This window comes from Bacillus rossius, chromosome 1, assembly GCF_032445375.1.
Source record: "Bacillus rossius redtenbacheri isolate Brsri chromosome 1, Brsri_v3, whole genome shotgun sequence".
Taxonomy (NCBI): domain Eukaryota; kingdom Metazoa; phylum Arthropoda; class Insecta; order Phasmatodea; family Bacillidae; genus Bacillus; species Bacillus rossius.
The window spans coordinates 9,002,739-9,022,922 of record NC_086330.1 but is presented as its reverse complement, the minus strand read 5'-3'; the positions used below and the strand labels follow the sequence as shown (position 1 = coordinate 9,022,922).

Sequence of the window (20,184 nt, the reverse complement as noted above, 5' to 3'; positions counted from 1 at the left end):
GCGGGTTAGAATAAAATTATCCAGATGGAAATGTACTCTATAATACGAGTACACACACAAGATGGTGTACTCCAGCAGGTGGTATAACCCGACAAGATAGAGCTGAACCTTTTACTGCGCATGCGCGAGTTCCCGAGGACCGTCGAGGGGAAGTAGGGGAAGGGAGTGACTCGGCCCTTGTCCTTGTCCGTCGCGTCGGCCCGACTTACACGAACACGGTATCGTACCCACGCAGTTGGCCAGTAGCAAAGTAAACTATGTACGAAGAAATAACTCTTCGCCGCAGCTTTGCGCGGGCAACACTCAAGTATTTAATACCTTTTTTTTGTATGTATCTGAGCTCATCTCGCTCAGTCTAAGTTGTACGCCTATTGTTAAGAATGTAAAGAGTAAGGCTAAGTATATAAACAAAAAACCATAACGACAAAAGGATGGCAAGAAAAAAACTAAGTTATTTTTAATGTAATAACTATATTGAATGAGATTATTGGGAACTAGGATTTCGTCAGCTTTTTCCAATACGCCAATCGTCTACAAAGGAAACGTAAGTTATTTAACAAGTTATTTTACAAACACGAATAACAAACTTTACTGTCAATTAATACAAACAAAGCAGACGCCCACACACAAATAAAATTAACGCAGCGAAAAAGTAAACCCAGGGCCTGAGATACACATTTTGAGCATTTTACATTATCGGAAAGGATTTGTTATGAATTAAGAAGGCGGACACTCCAGACAAAAACGCTAGAAAGTTGAGAGTTTAAAAATCGCTATGTTGCGGTCTTGCGTCGTTCTTTGTTTAGGAACCATCACATCGTTCAACTGTTGTTTAATTTCTGGAAAACATGGTTACCATCAAGAACGCCAGAGTCGGGATTCGAACCCGTTGGCAATTAGTTTTACAAAGGAATTTTTGTAAAAGTACAAAAACAGTTATAACTATGTATAACAGGGAAGTACGGTTAAAATTTATTTGAACGCGACTCACCTATTCCGAGCTCGAGTCTGAGTTCAGACATTCGGCCGTTTCTGTAGTGCTAGATCCTGTGCCACCCGAAGAACTTTAGCCACATGATGAGTCAAGATTCACTATTATCTTGTCGATTTCGATGTCCACTATTGCATCGTTCTTGAAATATTCGGCTTCAATGTTTTTAACGTGATCACAGCACTTTTTCCACTGTTCCACCGTATAGGAACAAAATAATTTCTCACACAGTTTTCGTTTATCGTCCAAAGATGTAGATATTTCCTCGCAAACTTTTGCTTTGAAATCTGCCCACACTAGTTCAATCGGATTCAAATCCGGGTGGTAAGGAGGCAAACGAATAGTGTCATGGCCACACTCCTCTATTATTTGATCCACTTTGAATCTTTTTGTGCTTTGGTGGGATTTTACCAAAAGTAGCAAATCGGCTTTGGTCATGTGTGTGGAGAATTGAATGTTGTTGGCTTTTAACCAGTCTTGGATGCCAGATATCAGAGTAGTGGTCGTAGGCTTTTTATTTATTTGGACATTGTGGTAGCTGGCATTGTCTAGAACTATGACACTATTTTCAGGTAAATTTGGAAGTAGCTTCTGTCTCACCCAGGTAGAAAAATTTTGGTAGTTCATGTCATCATGATAATCACCAGACTTTTGTTTTGATTTGAAAATTAATAAAGCATTAGAAACGAAGCCTTCTTCTCCACCAGCATGCACGATTATCAAACGTGGCCCCTTGCCAATTGATTCTGTTACACCTACTTCAGTGCTCGACTGCCAGCAGGAATTAACGCAATGTGTTGCATGTAGGTATGTTTCGTCAACATACACGATATTTCTACCTGCATTTCGATATTTACGAATTGTTTGTAGATACCTCCCCCTCCAAGCAGAAATTTCCGGTTTTTCTACCAAAATCTTTCTTTTTGATTGGCATTTCTTCCACCTAAATCCTATACGTTTTAACAAATGCCGCAAGTACTCTCTACTGCAATTTAAAACTCCGTCCTCTCGTAATGCCCTGGTCAGTTTATTTAATGTTGGAATTGTTTTTCTAACGGTGTAAAACTCGTGAATTTTCCGCCGTATAGCGCCGCACGTAAAGTCATCTACTTCGATTCTTTTTTTTCGCTCCTTATTCTTTCCCGTGGGAGTAGAAAAACTTAAACTATTTTTGCTTTTTACTTTACCTTCTGCCAAAATTCTTTTTACAGTTGAGTGAGAAACCCTTGTTGCAGCACTTGTTGCTTCGACAATGTTGTACTTCAAATTATGTAATCGCTTTTGCTCTTTCAAATGTGTTGCCACATTGTACACAATCTCCCGTGCCTGTCCCCGCAACGGCGTGCCGCTTAAAATCCGTGACTTATGACCCGACGTTGATGCCATGGATAGTGTTGGATCGTGTAACTAGGACCGCGAGCTGACGACACCGGACCACTGTTTCCCGGAAGCGAGCGACAGCTCAACTGGCCCCCACCCCCGCCAGAAGCTTCGGTCACGTGACTGCCACCTCCCTCCCCAGCTCATCCAAGGTTCTTTTGTAACTTGTCTGATTATAGCTCCTGGTAGCATGTACTGAACATAAAATGTCGGGTCCATGATGGTCGACAAGGACAAAGTCAAATTTCAAGGTCAAGGTTAAATTTCAAGGTCAAGGTCAAATTTCAAGGTCAAGGTCAAATTTCAAGGTCAAGGTCAAAGTTCAAGGTCAAGGTCAAAGGTGTGGTGACCAGATAATTATACTAACATGGTATCGGCACACTCTAGCAGACGAAAACAGGATGGTGATCTCTAGCGGGTAATTTCAAGATGGCGGCCGTCACGAAAAGTGCAACGGTGGTTTTAAGGATTTTTTTATTATTTAATTAGGTTGATTAATTTTTTTAATGATTTTTAAATTTTTTCCCGAATCTCTAGCATTAAAATTACGGATTTTCAAGATGGCGGAAATGACGTCATGCTCACTGGTGATATATATGCTTTGAAAAAAAGTGGTGGGAGTCAGTCTGCCAGCAGCCACCACGGGGGAAGGATCGGTCACCATTTTTATTTTGTTTGTCCTCACCGGGTTCGAACCACAGACTCCGAGCTCCGTGTCGTTAATGTTTGTTTTTTAAATATTTTTCATAAAAATTTTATTAATTAAATTTTTTTATAAATTTTAATTTTTTTTCATTAAAATCGGATAATAAATAAAGATTTTAAAGATGGCGGCCGTAACGGAAATTGCAACGGGGACGACATAATCCAATATGACGGTCATGGTATCCGTATTCCTAGAAATGGCTTACCGGAGGCTTTAGACATGGATGCTTAAGCCGTTTTTAGGAATTTGGGTTCTTTCTAGGGCAAAACGACTTTTGAGGATTTTCGAAATCCTAATTTTTGGTTTGTGGAATTTTTTGAGATTTTTTGGCGGAATTTTTTTCCAAATAAATGGAAATTTTGGCGTATTTTGAGGAATTTTGGGCAATGTTTGCCCAATTTTGGCAAATTTTGACGAATTTTGAGGGTCAAATGTCAAGGTCAAGGTCACAACCATCCAAGATGGCTGCCATGACGTCACAATCCAAGATGGCGGACACCGGCTCCGGCTCCACACCCCGGTCCCAGTTTCCGGAGCCCCCAAACTATACTACTGTCGCCAATTTGTTGTCGCTTTTTAAATTAATTATTTAAGTAAAACAATTGTTATGCCTTAAGCAAATATTTACTAGGTGCAAAGTTTTAATCAAGCACCTGGAGCATGTTTTTTACTCATCATATAACCAATTAAATTATTATAAGTTTTTGGTGCCTACTCACAAAGAAGAGAAAGTTTCTCTTCCTTGCGAGGCGGCCATGTTCGGCAGTCTCCAACCACTCCGCGCCGTGAACAGACGTGTGTCCGTGGGCAGCATTCAAGTTTGTTTCATTGATTATTTTTATTCTGTACTACATCTTCAAATTTAAATCCTTTTATTAATTCACCGCTGCCCACGTTGACTCGGCGCGTGTTTTGCGGAACCGGGCCTATCCCGACCGTCTTCATCGTGATACCGTGCTGCGTATCGTATCACTCACGTAAGTGTTTCGCCGAACTTAGGAGCCCGCTCATCGTGCCCCCCCCCCCCCCCTCCGCCCCCTCTGCTCACGTTAAATTTCGGCGCTGGTCGGCTCCAGCGAGCATCGACCCACGTCCCACGAGACTGCCGCGGTAACCATTTCAGTGTCACGTAGTGTTGTGTTTTTTTCTTGTTAATTGTGTAACCGCTAGACGTCGCCAAGTATTGGTGAGAATTTTTGTAGCGGGACTGAACCGCGGAGCGGTCTTGTAGAGCGTACTGTGTACCCACGTGGACCCCCGGTGAAACTCCCAAATTAAATGTATTCTCACCAACTCGTATACAATCATTTTCCGTAATATACCGTCCTCCACACGGCCGAGCGGCCTTCACAGTCAAGGTAGAACCATTCAGGTTACATTCAAGCCGTGTACCTGGCGGGGCACGCGGGGGCAGAGTACCCACGACCCAACATCAACGGTCTAGCAGCCCTCTAGCCTAGCGCCCCTCCGGACAACAGCATCATCACGACGCCCGTAGCGCCCGTCAGGTACCCCCCGGGCCTTTCACAGAGGTCGGATGACGGCAACTTTTTGTTTAAAAAAAAAAAAAACCTCTCTGTATAGTATAAGCAAATTAAGATAGGAGACTGCAATAATTAGGTATTATAAAGCTGATACCTTCTGAAATACATTTTTTTTTAGCCCCCCTGTAAGCCCCCAAAAAATTCTGCATGTGGACCTTAAATTTTGAATAAACATCTGCCGTATTAGATTTTATAAAACCAAACTATAATTCAGCAATGGAAAATCACAAGGATGTGTTGTTGGTACCGAACGTTTCCGTTATAGAAGTAGAACTCATAAGTGCTATAAAAAGATTAAAGTAGAAAGTTGATGTAATTTTATTAATTTAAAACGGTTTAGAAAACATAGAAAAAGAGCATTTTTTACTAAAGAATTGTAGTATTTGTTTGGTAACTTATAATTTAATGGAATTTATTTTAAAATTAAAAATGGTGAACACGTTTAAATAAATAGGTAGTATACATATGGTTTTGTCAAGTCACTCTGAACGTTTACCTCCATACAAATTGATGATGAAATGCTCACTTATAGCTGAAAAAACAATCCTAGGAAGGTTAAGTTGTTGAATATATCAGACGACTTTATAAGTTACAGTCATTTTGGTCCTCTTCTGTACAAAGCAAAGGTTGTGTTCATCACATGAAAGTGCGTATGAAAAGTAGGTGTTTGGTCATGATACAAAGACCTTCATTTAGTTCTCTGATTCAGTAAACTTTTCTAGCGGGTGTAGAATTTCCCATAACTATCACGTAAACGACACTATGGGGTCACATCAAAGCAGCAGTAATGTAAAAGTAGATCTGAGTCCGCGCCAAATACAACAGCTGACTGTCCCAACTCAGCTTCTTTTTTCTCCGTCCCAACAACCGAAACATCTGCATCACTAGAGACCTGGAAAGTGGGAAAATTTGCTGTCTTGAATTCTGTTCTACAGAATTTCAAAACAATTTTTTTATCCTCAAAGAAATTCATAAGTTCAATTAGGAACTGCTCTATGGTCTGACCACATTTTCAGATGCCTCAGCTGGAACCAGCGCCCGAAAAACAACGCAACATGGTTTTTATAATAACTCACTATCAATGCAATTTAGAACTATTTTTTACCATCCGACCTGTCATGGCATCGGCAAGTGACACATCTGCTGCACTGAGAGGAAGAGAAGAGGAGAGGAAAATCTTAAAATAAACCAGCCTGAGGGAGAGAGCAGTGACAGTGAGAGAGAGTGTGATAGTGAGTGTGAGAATCAGTGAGTCTGTGAGTGAGTGTGAGAGAGAATGTGAAAGTGAGTGAGAATGAGTGTGAAAGTGAGTGAGAGAGTGTTAAAGTTAGTGAGAGTGAGAGAGAGTGTGAAAGTGAGTGAGAGAGTGTGTGAAAGTAAGTGAGAGAGTGTGAAAGTGAGTAAGAGTAAGTTTGAGAGTGAGTGTGAGAGTTTTCTTTGTAAATGTCCTGTGAACTGGCACCCACACAATTGACGTGTCTATCCTGGCAGATGCTCATGATCCAACTGTGCCCAAACATCATTGTTTTTGAATGAGATTTCCCACTCTTTCAACTGAACATACCGTGACAAAACTGCAGCCATAGCTGGTGCTTATAAGAGCACCTTTTATATTCCTCCAGCCTCTGGTAAACTGTGTGCTAGTTTTTATAGATGGAACTGACAAAGAGAAGCTGGCCGCCTCTTCTTTTTCCGTGTCAAAGGGATGGGTAAAAAAATAAAATACAATGGAGGAAATGGTAACGAGGGTATATAAAACAACAGTATTCTCCTTTGTCTTGTTAGGAAGTGTGGCAATTGGATGGGTCATAAATATAAGGAAGGGCGAATTTACCTGCCTAACACGAGGGTCAATCTTACGCACTTATAAGCTGAGAAAAGGAACATTTCACTTGTATCCACAGAACTCTAGTGAAGACATATACATATATGGTGCTACGACCCCATATGCAGGGGCAACTATTACGATGAAAATGTTAAGATTTTTTTTTGCCCAAAATTAAAGGTGCGACTCATACAAAGGGGCAAACCTTCTGCAGGTGAATACCGTAGATTGGAAATTTGTTTTTGCTTTTTTTATATTTCAACTGTATTAGTAACTAATTTTTTACATAACGACATTGGTACATTTTTCAAATGCACATATATTTGCTCATTCATTTGTATTATTCCCAATAGTTTGACATGCTTATTACAAATTATTATATTGTAAAAGTGCATAAATTATCGGTCAAAATTACACTTTTTTAGTAAACTATCATTGAACAAGTAAGTGTCATATTAGTTGAAAATTGTGATATCTTTATGAATAAACAGTGTTCACAAAAAATAAAAATTGGTATCTCCTGTTTCAAAAATGAAACTGACCTACAATAAAATCTTTTCTCCAATAATTCTAGTTTTGTTTGTAATGGGCTAGGTAGTGTTACGTTTGAGTGGAGCGACAGAGGCACAGAACACACCTATGCAGCACGAGTTGGGGTGCTGCTCCGAGCAGAAGGGCCTGAACGGAGCGCAGGTCTCGAGGAGCATGGCGTTGTTGTGCATGTGGTTGACGCTGCTGCCCAGCGAGTAGAGCGGGAACAGGACGACGAACACCCAGTCCAGCCCCAGGTTTGGAAACGCTGTCACCAGCAACAAGCCAGTCATACCTGCGCGCACACACACACACAAACATAAACTCTATCTAAATAACTGAGATACTCTATCCGGACCTACATTCGAACGGGAAACAATAGTAATACAGATCCACCAATACAGACACCAAGATACAGTCTGTATACTAACATAAAAATTGTACGTCGCTGTGGTTCCACCTCTCGTTTTCAAGTTAATAGATTTTCATGGTGAGTACACAGGAATTAAACAGTAGGGTGTCCGCAGTAGTCGTGCAAGACTTGTGTGAGGAGGTGGTGCTAGGACTCCCCTGGCTGGTCCAGCAAGATGCGGTCTTGGAGCTAGGACCCCCCTGCCTCAACCTGGGAAGAGCCGAGAGGTACGTGGTGTACGCACTAGGGCAGACGCCCCCCCGACAGGACGCGGTGCTGACCCTGGCGGACGTGCGCCAGAACGTCTCCCCCTCCTACCAGGCTGAGGTATTTGCCGTGGACGGAACCTTGAGGCGGACCACCGTCACCGAACATTGCATCCCCACCCTGACTGATGACCCAGTGTTCGACCCGCCTCGCGGCTACGGGTTTCGCGAGCAGCGAATCATCCGGGAGCAGGTGGACGAGATGCTGCACAACGGAGTCATCGAGCCATCCCACAGCCGGTACAATGCGTGCATTGTGCTGGCCAACAAGAAAGACGGGACAAGCTGATTCTGTGTGGACTTCCGGCCGTTAAATGCCGTGACTGTCAGCGCTCCGCCCCCCAAGATTAGCGTCAAAGCCGCCGTAGCCGGCTTGGGAAGGGCCCAGGTCTTCAGCACCTTGAACCTGAAGTCCGGGTACTGGCAAGTGCCCATACGACGCGGGGACCGGGAGAAGATGGTGTTCACGGTGTCAGACGGACGGAGGTTCCAGTTCAGAGCTATGCTGTTCGGCCTAAAGTGCGCCCCGTACACCTTCCAGTGCATGATGACCCATGTGCTGGAGGGCTACATCGGGCAGTTCGCCCTAGCATACCTGGACGACGTCATAGTGTACTCAGACACCTGGGAGGACCACTGCCGCCATCTGGCCTTGGTGATGGAGCGGTTGGCCACAAACCACCTGACGGCCAACCCAGCCAAATGCCATCTCGGAGCTGCCGAGGTCGACTTCCTGGGCCACGTGGTCAACGCGGAGGGGAACCGCCCCCAACTAGGTCACCTCCAGCAGATCGCGATGGCAGAAGTCCCACGTACCCGGAAGCAACTGCAGCGCTTCATCGGGCTGCTGAACTGGCTCCGGAACTATATTCCGAATTTTTCACAAGTCATCGCGCCTCTGACGGACCTGTTGTCACCCCAAGTCCGCTACCACTGGGGCTCGCCCGCCCAGACGGCATTCGAGGCCATCAAGAGCGCGTTCACCCGGTGCCACACACTGGTCCGCATCGACCCCGAGCGCCCACTCGTCCTCCAGACGGACGCAAGCGCCCTGGGAACCGGAGTCATGCTGTACTAGGTGAACGACCACGGAGAACGGCAGGTGGTGGACTACGCCAGCGCGAAGTTCGACGCGGTGGAGAGGCGGTACCACAGCAACGAACAGGATTGCTTGGCGGTGGTGTGGGCCGTGAAGAAATACCATCCACACCTGGAGGGCAGGCATTTCACCCTCCGCACCGACAACCTGTCCTCCACACGGCCGAGCGGCCTTCACAGTCAAGGTAGAACCATTCAGGTTACATTCAAGCCATGTACCTGGCGGGGCACGCGGGGGCAGAGTACCCACGACCCCACACCAACGGCCTAGCAGCCCGCTAGCCTGGCGCCCCTCCGGACAACCAGAGCATCGCGACGCCCGTAGCGCCCGTCAGGTACCCCCCGGGCCTTTCACAGAGGTCGGGTGACGGCAAATCTGTCTAATAGACAACTGTCAAACAAGTGCTATACATATGTGTATGTTATAGAACCATCATGACATTTTTATACAGACAGATAATCTGCGAGTCATTCTTGCTATCAGTGATAATTTTTTCTTAGAACATAGAAATAAGAATTATTTAAAATATATATACCTACACCCAAAAAAATATTATCTAAGCATAATTCCTCACAGAAAATTTATTTGCATTCTGATTATGCACAAAAATCTGAAGCTGCCCACTGCCTCGTACGTCGCTACGTCACAGCCTTCCCACCCCTCTCTCCTCTCTTGACATTCCCCAGTGAGTTTGTTTCCCCCTCCTGCTCTTTTCAGCTTCCCCGCCGAAGCTCTCCAACCGCAGCGCGCTCTATGTGAGGGTATTTAAGCAGCCGTAAGCTGTTGCCCGGGCTCTCTTCTTTTTAGATTAGCATACTTTAAGCATGTAATCAGTTAGCTTGTTAGGCTAGGACGGTGCCGTGGGAGACTTCGCTTCATGAAGGGCTTTAATGATTTTCTCTTTGTGTGGGCACGAGATGGCCGTGTGTAAAGTAAGTTATACAGTCGTGGGATCCCAGTGAGTAACGTAAAGTTCATCTTTCGCCATCATGCAGGGTTTTGCTAGGTTAGTCTGTGACCCCGACTTTTTCGCCCTAATTAGGTATTGTCTGTAGCATGTTTTCTTACGCGGTTTGTATCGCCGCTTTTCACGCTCGTTGCTTGGGTTTGTCTGACAGTTTCTCGTTTTCGTTTGTGGTATGTGCTTTAATTCTTGCTTTAGGCACCTTAAGTGCTCTCATCATGGGTTTCCTGCCAGTGTGACGTTTTTGCTGTTTTCCGCCCTTTTGGCTTTGCGCACTGCCACGTGTAAGGTAAGCGCTCCCACGGGCCGATGTCTGGATAGGGACATATTACACTGTTCACTATGAACTGTTTTTGGCCACTTTGGCTATAAGCATCAGTCTGTCCCTTGACATAAGTTTTTTTTCTTATATTTTCATATATTTTCGTTGTACTTCATACTAGTCAGCATTGTCGAACGTGAATTGTAACTACTTTTATAGCGCAGTATATCGCGCTGAGTTATTGTACTTGCTTATAATCTTTGTGGGACCTGAACTCCCCGCACTCTTGTCTTACATGCAAAGCTCTAATGTCTACTTGTTCATCACTATGTAATTTTGAAATTTTGTCAAACTTGTTATCAAACAAAAGAATAAAAATAAATTATTAAATGGATGCAGATCCGAATGTGATATCCGACTTATATGTTTTATTTATTTTCATTTGTTTACGTATTACGTATATCAATCATTCATACTATACTGTAATATTTACCGCAATACTTAACAAACACAACTAGTTCTGTCTAGCTGTTCCTAGCAGAAGGGACTACAGTTCTGTACACTTGTACAATAGTTAAGAGTGTACAGGGACTCTATGAGCACCATTTGTAACTTGGTGTGAATAAGCTGGTTCACGCCACGGTGCAAATAAAAAGAAAAATTATTGTATTCAGCCCACCAGAACTGAGAATAGAGGTCGATAATGAACAGACTGCACAAGAATTAAGTCACCGATGCGGGCGCACCTGTGATCCAGTAGAACATGCTGATCCAGGTGTAGCCCGTGGCCGGGACGCTGAACAGGAAGGACATGAGGTACACTGTGGGCAGCATCGCGCAGCAGAACAGCATCAGCATCAGCAGTATCCGACCTGTGGGCATGGCGCATGCACGTGGTACCTGTCGTGCTTGGCCTACTTTCATAATGTTCAACATTCACACAGAGAGAATGCCATTAACAATCATCTCTATTTCGAATTAGTATTTCCACCTATGAATATTTTATGAAATGCAACGTTTTTATTTAGATATTTTAATTTGACTTCCACTGTCATATGAACCCATCCTTCTGGAAGCACACCAGCATAACTGACAACAAACATTGATTTTCATGTTTTCTACTTTTTCTACTTAAAAAATCAGCTAGTGTATTTATTGTTAACTCCAGCTTGCAAGATGTCAAACTTGAATGTGTCTAGTGTTTTGAAGATAACTTTTGTAAACACTGAAGTAATGTCTGTGCAAATTATCATGACGAAAAGATGAATTCAGAAGATTGATGTAAAAAAATTACCACCTAGTTTACACATGGTCCTACGTCTTTGGTCTCTCATTCGAACCCAAGTCCACGCTAACTGTAAAGACTTTTCCAGCATAAAACTTAACTCTGACAATACCTACAACAACGGTAAAAAATGAGATGTGATGTGTTCTTGGGGTTTCGTCACTACTCCCCTGGGTTTAATAGCCTACTTCCCGTTCCATTCTTCAAATCAATCAGAGATTACACGCCTGCTACTCACGGTTGAAAACTGAATACCTATAGCCTCTTTATCATCTGTTATCTCAGGCAATAAAAATCTAATTTTAAAGGATATAAAGCAATGGTGGTATGCAAGACTTAATGCAAGAGAGAACTGATAAATGTTACGAAACATTTGAAACACGATTGTGAACGTCACCTAGCTGATCCACCTCGCTGAACCCGTCCTTTTGGAAGCACGCCAGCGTCACGACGATGGCCAGGGCGATGACGAAGAACTTGAGGAGGTCCCAGAGGAATGCCGTGCCCCAGAAGGTGAGCACGTCCACCCCGGACACGAACTGCAGCAGCTTGGCCCTGCTCACCCTCTCCTTGACGTAGAACAGCACGAAGAACGCCGACACCGAGGCCATGCCTAACACCAAGTTGTACGCCACTTGGAAGCCCAGCATGTTGCCTGACATCTGCATGCGAACCTGGCGAGACAACACGAGCGGAGATTACTTCACATCCACCACTCTTTGCTGGCGCAACGGAGACTGAAGAGAAAGGAGACATACAGAAAAAACTTTAAAATACGTAAGGAACAGATGAACAGTACTGTGAAGTCTAAAGAACCTAAATGGTGAATTTCATAACCCATTTATGAAAAAAATTGAACAATTCATATGCGTGTAAAAACATTTATATAAATATTATATATATTTTTGAAATTATTTCTGCTTTATGTGACAAACAATAAGAAAATAATTGTCTTATTTTCCAACAAAATGATCAGAGTTCAATTTCCCTGCTGGGTTAAACCTGGAGTTGTTCTGCAATTTGGTAATGTTGCCATGAGCGAGTTGTTTTCATCAAGGTGCTTTCAAAGAGAGCCAGTCGCATTGACACATGCCCAGTAATGTTTAGTAGCTCCAACTCGGCAGGCTGACCATGCAAGAAGTGAACTAATACATGCCCGGTGAAGACGAATGTAAGCTAGCTAGGCTTATGAAGGAATTATACGTAGTTCTTTAAAAAAGTTCAAAACATACTATGACCACACATGTATCTATAAATATGGGTTATTCTTGACAATGGAGAATTAGGTACATGAAATATTGTTTTTGGTTGAAAATTTGTTCCCATTCCATCTGGCTGCTGCTGGCATATCAACATGTCAGTAGTACATATATGCACAAATTATTACAACATTAATACTAACTAATAAAAATGCTAATCAAGATCAGTTTTTCCATATCATACCCTCCTTCGTCCAATTAAATCATAAATAAGTAGCTTGTGGCATGTTCACAAGTCAGTAATAATTTTTGGGAATTCGTGGTACCACATGTATCATCTCAAGTTTCCAACCCCTACTTTTACCATGCCAAAACAAACTTCTCAAAAACTGCACTATACGAATGTAGATAAATAAACTCAAAGCATAGCATGAACAACACAGGGGAATGTTGAAGCACTCTACAGAACGGGTTTCTGACGTTAAGAGCAAACAGAATATTTGAGAAGGTAGGAGTACCCTGTTTTATCGCATAATCGTCGCACCCATATTTTAGGGTGGCAAAATTTGGATAATAAATATACCGTCACGTAAACGTCGCACCCGTACTTTTCAAACTTGATTTTAGTATAAAATGTGCGACGATTATGCGATAAAACACGGTATGTTGTCCCTTGTTTTGAAACCCTTGAGGAAACACAGTTGTGCCAGTGGCGAGCCCACCTCGGTAACTGCGGAGTACGGCACAGGGTGGTTGACGACGCTGATGGAGCGTCCCGAGCCCGCAGGCGTGCTCCGGAGAATGGAGTTGTGAATCAGGTTGAGCGCGACCGGGGCGGCATGGAACGGCTGGTTGCTGAACCAGCCGGTGGCTTCAGGCGCAGAGCTTGCACTGTCGGTGCTGAAAGTTGCCCCGACAATGAAGTTCTGGGTGTAGGAAGTAATGTCGTTTACAGCCTGCAATTGGGGGGAAAAAAAACTCATTAATTGCACTGGAATATGTGTACAATGCCATCCATCTTGCTGGTTAAGGTTTTAAAGCAACATCTGATGCCGTCCCCGCTACCTCTGACTTTTTAGACGTGATTTTTGCTCGGGTTCGTGATCTCAGGGAAGGTTCGGCCTTATAGCTAGAGGTAGGGGTTAACGCAGTAGGGCCCCCCGAGCTGTTATGGCCACTCGGGACGCCTGAAGAATAACACAAAGTTTAGTTGGAGAATTTAATACAGCACATTCCCAATACATGGTGCTGCCCGTTCTGGCCCTAACGGTTTGCCCGACGCGACTAGTCACACGCGCAGCTCACTTCCTCAGTGGCGGCTCACGATTTTAATGCGCGTGAGGGGCGGACTTGAACACGTGATGCGAAAGTTACAAAATACACTCTGACATGGCACACGACATCTTGACTAACACTACACTTCACTATTACCTAGCTCTTAATAAACTGGGCTAGCAACCCGTAGGTCCGTATCTCCGGCGACTCTACGTGATGTCTAGATGTGTCCCAGGGACTGAATCGTTATTATGTCCGATGGCACGCGTCGCCTGCTGGCTGCCCCGTGCGGGCCAAAACTATGTAGCTGGTAGGCTAGGTTGGGGGCGTGAAGCGCCGACGTAAATTCACAAAACTCCCCACAGTACTTACGTAAGACGTAGAACACTCATCTCAGAGCACTGATTTAATTAAGTTAAGTACCTCATGGTAAATTTAGGCCGACCGCGGAACTGTACGTGAAAGGTTGAAAAGAAATTACACTATTGAAAACTACATGTCGGTGAAAGCAAAGGTTGAAGGTTCCGCGTTGCGCGCAGGCTGCCGGCCTGGTTGAGCTCTCGAAGGACACTGCCGGTGTCGCCGCGCGCGACCCCCCCTCCCCCGCCAGCCCTCCCGCGGAAACATGTGAATTTCGCGGGAAACTGAACCGGCCAGGTTCGGGACAAATCGTACAGTGAAACATGATTTTGCAAGGACTGAATTATTAATTAATGAAAAATAATGTTTAATAAAAACCTGTGGAAAACATAATTATAATAATCTGTTGTAGTGCGGCGGAAGGATATGCCACACCCGGCCGGATCCTTCCGCCGGCGCAGAACTCGTTGCATGGCGTTCGCCTCGTCGCAAGAACTACACTTTGCTGCGCGCACGAGCGCGTTCGCTGCACACGCCTTTGCGAGACGTTGATGAGGCATAGCGGTCTATGCGACATAGAGGAGTATTGGCGGTCGGCGTCACATCTTTACAAACAACACTGGTGGTGGCTGGCTGCGACATCACTGGGTGCTCTCCAACAGCGGCAGACAGTACAGCCATGGCTGGGACCTGGGCTTAAAATAAGGACCAAGGTGGTACAACGTCAAGATAAATTCATTGTAATGTAAAATACATTTGTACAGCCAGACAGTGGATTGAATTATTTAATATAGCAATGAAGTTAATTTTCTGAGATTTTGTTTACTTATCCTGACGGCCCGATGTTTGTGTGTAATTTTTAGCCTCTGATTTTTTTTTAAACTCTTGTTACGGTTTTATACTTTTGTCGCGTGCTAAAGTATAAATTAACAGTTTTCAAACATTGCAATATTTCGCAATCAATAAAACATCTGCCCTAGGGCAAGTGCACATATTGTGGTGTGCACCCAGTAGAGGTACTGTAAAAATGCCTAAAAAAAAAAAATAGTATACATAACAAAGGCACTCTTTGGTTTTATGAAAATGACGAGGACTTATGGCACACATTACAGCTTATCTTAATTATATTTACGCAAATATAAAATAACTTTTTATGTATCACAAACTCACCAAAATTAAAGTTAGAGAATAAACTAGTATTCTTTTACATATTCAAACGTACCACGAAAGTAAACAGAAAAATAGATTACTCGGATATGACACAAATTTGCACTGTATTGAGCCATTTTTCTTTTTTTTTTTTTACTGAAACAGAATCCAGTTTACGATTGCAGCACCATGTGACATCAGACCGGCAGATTGGGGAGTGTGTGTTCAGACTGCTGTGCCATCACGAGGAGCACTGGCACGGGGCAAGTTGATACAATACTGGACAGTTTTAAGGAAACACTGCTGAGGACCAAATGGTAATAAATGATTTATAGGAGCAATGGTGCTCAGCATGCCTAGCAATGGTTACCACCTGGCTGGGCTAGCAAGATGTGAAACTACTGCTTACTGTCTCTCACGGCGCGCCAAGAGTATAAGGGGGCAAGCAGCAGTAAGTGAGCGTGTGTGTGCGCGTGCGTGCGTGTATCTGAGTAAATGTCCATTGTTTTTAACATTAGTTCGAGCAATTAGTATATTGCTGTCAGTCTCCCGGTTAGCACAGTCCCCCCCACTCTTCTTCTTTCTCTTAGAGCGCGCTCATCATTGGTTAACTATTTTCAGAGTGACGTTCGAGTCGGCCTTAAATGTGAGTCCTTGGCGTGAGCCTACTGGCCGTAAATTGCCTTTGAATTGATGAAAGTGTCGACACGTGTCCAAATGTCTTTTGCTATGAACATTTGTTTGAGCTTGGGAGATTTAACGATTCATGAGTTAAGTTAATGTGGGGATGCATAAGTTCTTTACGTGTTTTGTGCCAGGCTCGCGTCTATAGAGACTTTAGTAACTGTTTCAGGTTTTGGTCTCGTGTAAGCCAGCCCCTCTTAACATTTGTGCATGTTACTTAGCAGAATTAATTCGGGGCTTGGTTTATTGTGACATGTCATGCCATGTTGAGGCATGCTGATTAACCTCGCTAAAATTTTCTGAGCTATTTTTCACAGCCTGTTGACGTAACATTACGTAGTTTTGGCCTTACGTGCTTTTATTGAAGGAATAGTCTTTTTATTGCACGAGCGGGCACGTTAAGGTAGTTTGCTTGCTTTCCTTTTCTTAAAGAATTGTGTATTATTTGGCAGTATGTATATATATATTCACGTGTTCAAGGTAATCTCTCATGTTATTTGCTATAAATGACCTGTAAGCATGCCCGAGTGGCTGTAGCAATGTATTACGTTGGAGGGGTTATGAATGTAAATTATTTGTCCTGTTGACCCTTACTCTGTTTAAATGTAAAGGTAATTGTTTCACATGCTAGTGTTTGACTCTTTGTTTGATAACTTGTATTTAATTGTATTGATCTTGTAATGCCTATACACATTGGAACGAGGTGAAACGCCATAGCATGGCAAGGATTGAGGACGGGTATTTGTAACACAGCAACAAATATTTAACAGTAATAAAGTTTTAATAAAGCCAAACAAAAATAAATAACACGGTGATAATTTACGTAACAAAAAAACCAATATGGTTTTTTAAAGTGCTTAACACACACAGCAAAAGTGAACGAGCCATTATCAAGGCCACAAAAAAGGTGAGAGTTTACGCCGGCGCAACGTGGTACAAAACATGCGCGGTCCCATTAAGGGGCCTCAAAAGGGGGTGTCACAGGGGGTAGACGCATTGAAACTGCTAAATTACAAGATTGTCGATGTGCAGGGAAAACTCACTGCCTTATGCGCATTACGTGCGTTACAAAAGTAAGTTACATTTTCTTAAAATGAATTATTTACGTTACGTTTTACGTACGTCGACGACTCAGGGGAGAACAGATACCAACAAAGTGAAGTTAAATTAAGTCAAGTTACATGAAATCCAAACGTAATTTTCCAGGTGGGAATTTAGACAAAACACACAAAATTCAACAAACGTTTACATTATGGCAAGGGCGACCGCCTCACTCCAACTTACATTTTCTTTCCCCCGAGGTCGCGCACGTCGTACAAAGTTATAGCCTAACTGACTGACTACATTCTGGCTAACAACCACTCGAGCTCTCACAAGAGACTAAACTAGGTCAGGCAAGTTAGTTGATACTAGGAGAACAAGACCAAATAAATTGAAAACATCTGTTTATATAACATATGTGCCGCGCAGCGCGCATGCGCAGAACGGAGGAGGAGAGAGGAGGCGAGAAGCGAACAGGCATACACTAGGAGGGGGAAGGAAGGAGGGGACGACGTGCCGCCGCCCGGGCAGACGCGCGGTTTTTGAACGAAGCGGCGATCCTAACGCTTCAATCTGGCTGACTGCCTACGTAACAAATTTTCTGAATATGTTAAGAATCTCATTTATTATTTATTATAATTGTGTGCTCAGCGATTAAGGTCTTTCTGTATTGACGTTAAATTATTGCCTTTGAGCCTTATAAACAATGTAACTTGTTGTGTAAGAAAATAGGGAAAAGAAATTAAGAAATTAAATCTGGCTTGCCAATCACCTTGAGACTTGAGCCTTTGTTATGTTTTTTAAGCATAGACACAACTTCTACTCCAATACTCCGTAGTGAAACGGAGCCACGTCTCTAGTCTATCTTAGTGTTATCTATTTGTTCTCTTATGAGCGCACATGGTTTGTAGTCCCTTAGTCTCCTCGGGGTCAGACGCGGCTGCAAGGGAACAACGAGGACAGATCCCAAAGAGAAACGACTGGAACAGCGTTATTTCAGCTCCAGTGGTGGTTCAAGAGGGTCGAACCAGGAGCAGTTACGTTGTCAGAGCCAATAATTACATGCCGCAACAGGACACGGAAAGTCCAGTCAAACCTAAACAATACACACCTGAAGTGACCGTAACTTTGTCACTTGGAAATAACGAGGTTTGTATTAAACAAACTACATATTACAAACTTTAACCACAATTTCTACATTATTTCTAAAACAAATAAAACAAAATTAAATCTTGCACACAATTTTGTACTGCAACAAACATACTTTTTGTAGGGAAAATTAAATATAATTTTATAATGGCTACACAAGTGGCTAAAAAAAATATTTTATAACACTTAAAAGGATTTAAGACAGAATAATAAAGTAAAGGTCCAAAAATAACCTAAAAAAAAACATACTATCAAGAATTTGAAAGAATAAAATTTATACATAAATACGTAAGTGTGATACGTAAGTGGGAAATGAACTAATTCAGTTGAAAAGCATTAACTACTGCTTAGCATACTACATGACAGAATATTAACCTAATGTTCCTTTCTGGGTTAAAAAATAGGGTAAAATTAAAATTATCTGCAAGTGTAAACCATAATGAACTGTAGGGCACATGCATGGGGGGGGGGGATGTATCTCCCCTCCCCCTGCCCTGCATGACTGTACGAGTGATGAGTCTTGCCTGCTCCAAGACGTAAGTGCTCATGGTGGACTCGGAGTGGCTGCCCAGGTCCACCAGCCCCGGAGGACGCAAGGCCTTGAACTGCTCGTAGAGACGCTTGGCCGAGTCTTCGCCGGAGGCCACTTCGACCGGTGTGATGGGAGTGCTGTACGACTGCAGGACACACACGGAATGCACGACACTTTCATTTCTTTGTGTTTGGCTTTAGTTGGCATGTAACAGTACATAATCACAATCATGTAAAACAATTTTTAAAAACTAGGATACTTAGGCTTCAAATTACTGAGATAAAAAAAAACACAATTTAAAATTTTTTCTAAATGTGCTTTAGGAATATGGTCTAAAAAATTTAAGTACAACATGCACATAAAATGTATTTGAAGTCAACTAGTAATCAACATAGGTTTTGATACTGCAAGATGATTTTATTTTTGATAGTTTCTTGTAGTTCAGGTCCTCTTATTCTTGAGGTGGTCTTGTGTTTGAGGTCCTCTTGCATTCTAGGTGATCTTATATTTGAAGTGATATTACATGTAAAGTGGTGTTACCTATATTCGAGGTCGATTTATTCTCAAGGTGATCTTAAATTTGATGCCCTCTTATATCCGATGCAGTATTATATTTGGCATCCTCTTACTTTGGAAATTGTCTTAAATTCAAAGTAACTTACACTTGAAGCAGACTTACACTTAAGGTGATCTTATAATTGAGGTTGATGTACATTTGATTACCGTGTTTTCTCACATAATCGTGATTCTAAAATCAAATTTTAAAAGTAGGGGTGCGAAGATTATGCGGGAAATTTTTTTTTGTTAGGTACCCCTAAGTTATTCATAAAAACAAAACCGTTCATGGAAAGTACGTTTATTTAAAAAAAAAATTAAGTATACAAGAGCACGCAAAAAAATTTATATTTATAATGCATGCAACAGAAACCATTCTTCAACTTTAAATAGAAAAACAAAATCTGTGACCCGAACGCAAGCCACTTGAATCTGTGACATGAACTAACGCGTAACTACCGTCGTATTATACACTTACCACGAAATAGTGCGGGCTATCAATTGTAGTTAACTCGGCACTCGACAGAGAGCGCGTGTTGCATGCAATCCGCGAGATATCGATATTCCACTACGTGCGCGCGCTCTATAGAGGAAGCAACATAACCAAACATGAATAATGCCAACTAGCGCTGGCTACGTTATTATAAGCGGTACATCGCGGTGACACAGACGTACAGATTAAGGTTATAACGTTTAAAAACGTTTTAAAAATAAAATTTACACGTCAGACAACTTCGTATTTCCGTTAATTTAATAAGTGGCAATGTCCTAATAAATATTAGATTTCTACTTTAAAATACATCGTTTCATACGGAAAATATACCTACACAAAGCGCTCTGCATCTGATAGCGGGACCAAAAACAACATGCGACGTTTACGGGAGAAGTTTTTTATCCCAATTTTGACGTAGGGTACTAAAATATAGGTGCGACGATTATGCAATAAAAGAGGGCATTTCTCAGTTTCGAGGTGGC

The 20,184-nt window shown here is 42.7% G+C and overlaps 1 protein-coding gene across 1 annotated transcript in view; it reads right to left on the bottom strand.

Annotated features, from left to right (window-relative positions):
* LOC134531922 (phospholipid-transporting ATPase ABCA3-like) overlaps positions 1-20,184 on the bottom strand; it is a 163,551-nt gene that overhangs the window by 42,099 nt on the left and 101,268 nt on the right. Inside the window, exons 18-22 of the mRNA XM_063367968.1 lie at positions 18,647-18,799; positions 13,187-13,420; positions 11,663-11,939; positions 10,727-10,852; positions 7,084-7,272 (exon numbers count right to left, since the gene is read on the bottom strand). Coding sequence (XP_063224038.1) covers positions 7,084-7,272; positions 10,727-10,852; positions 11,663-11,939; positions 13,187-13,420; positions 18,647-18,799 — 979 coding nt within the window. The remainder of the gene's footprint in view (positions 1-7,083; positions 7,273-10,726; positions 10,853-11,662; positions 11,940-13,186; positions 13,421-18,646; positions 18,800-20,184) is intronic.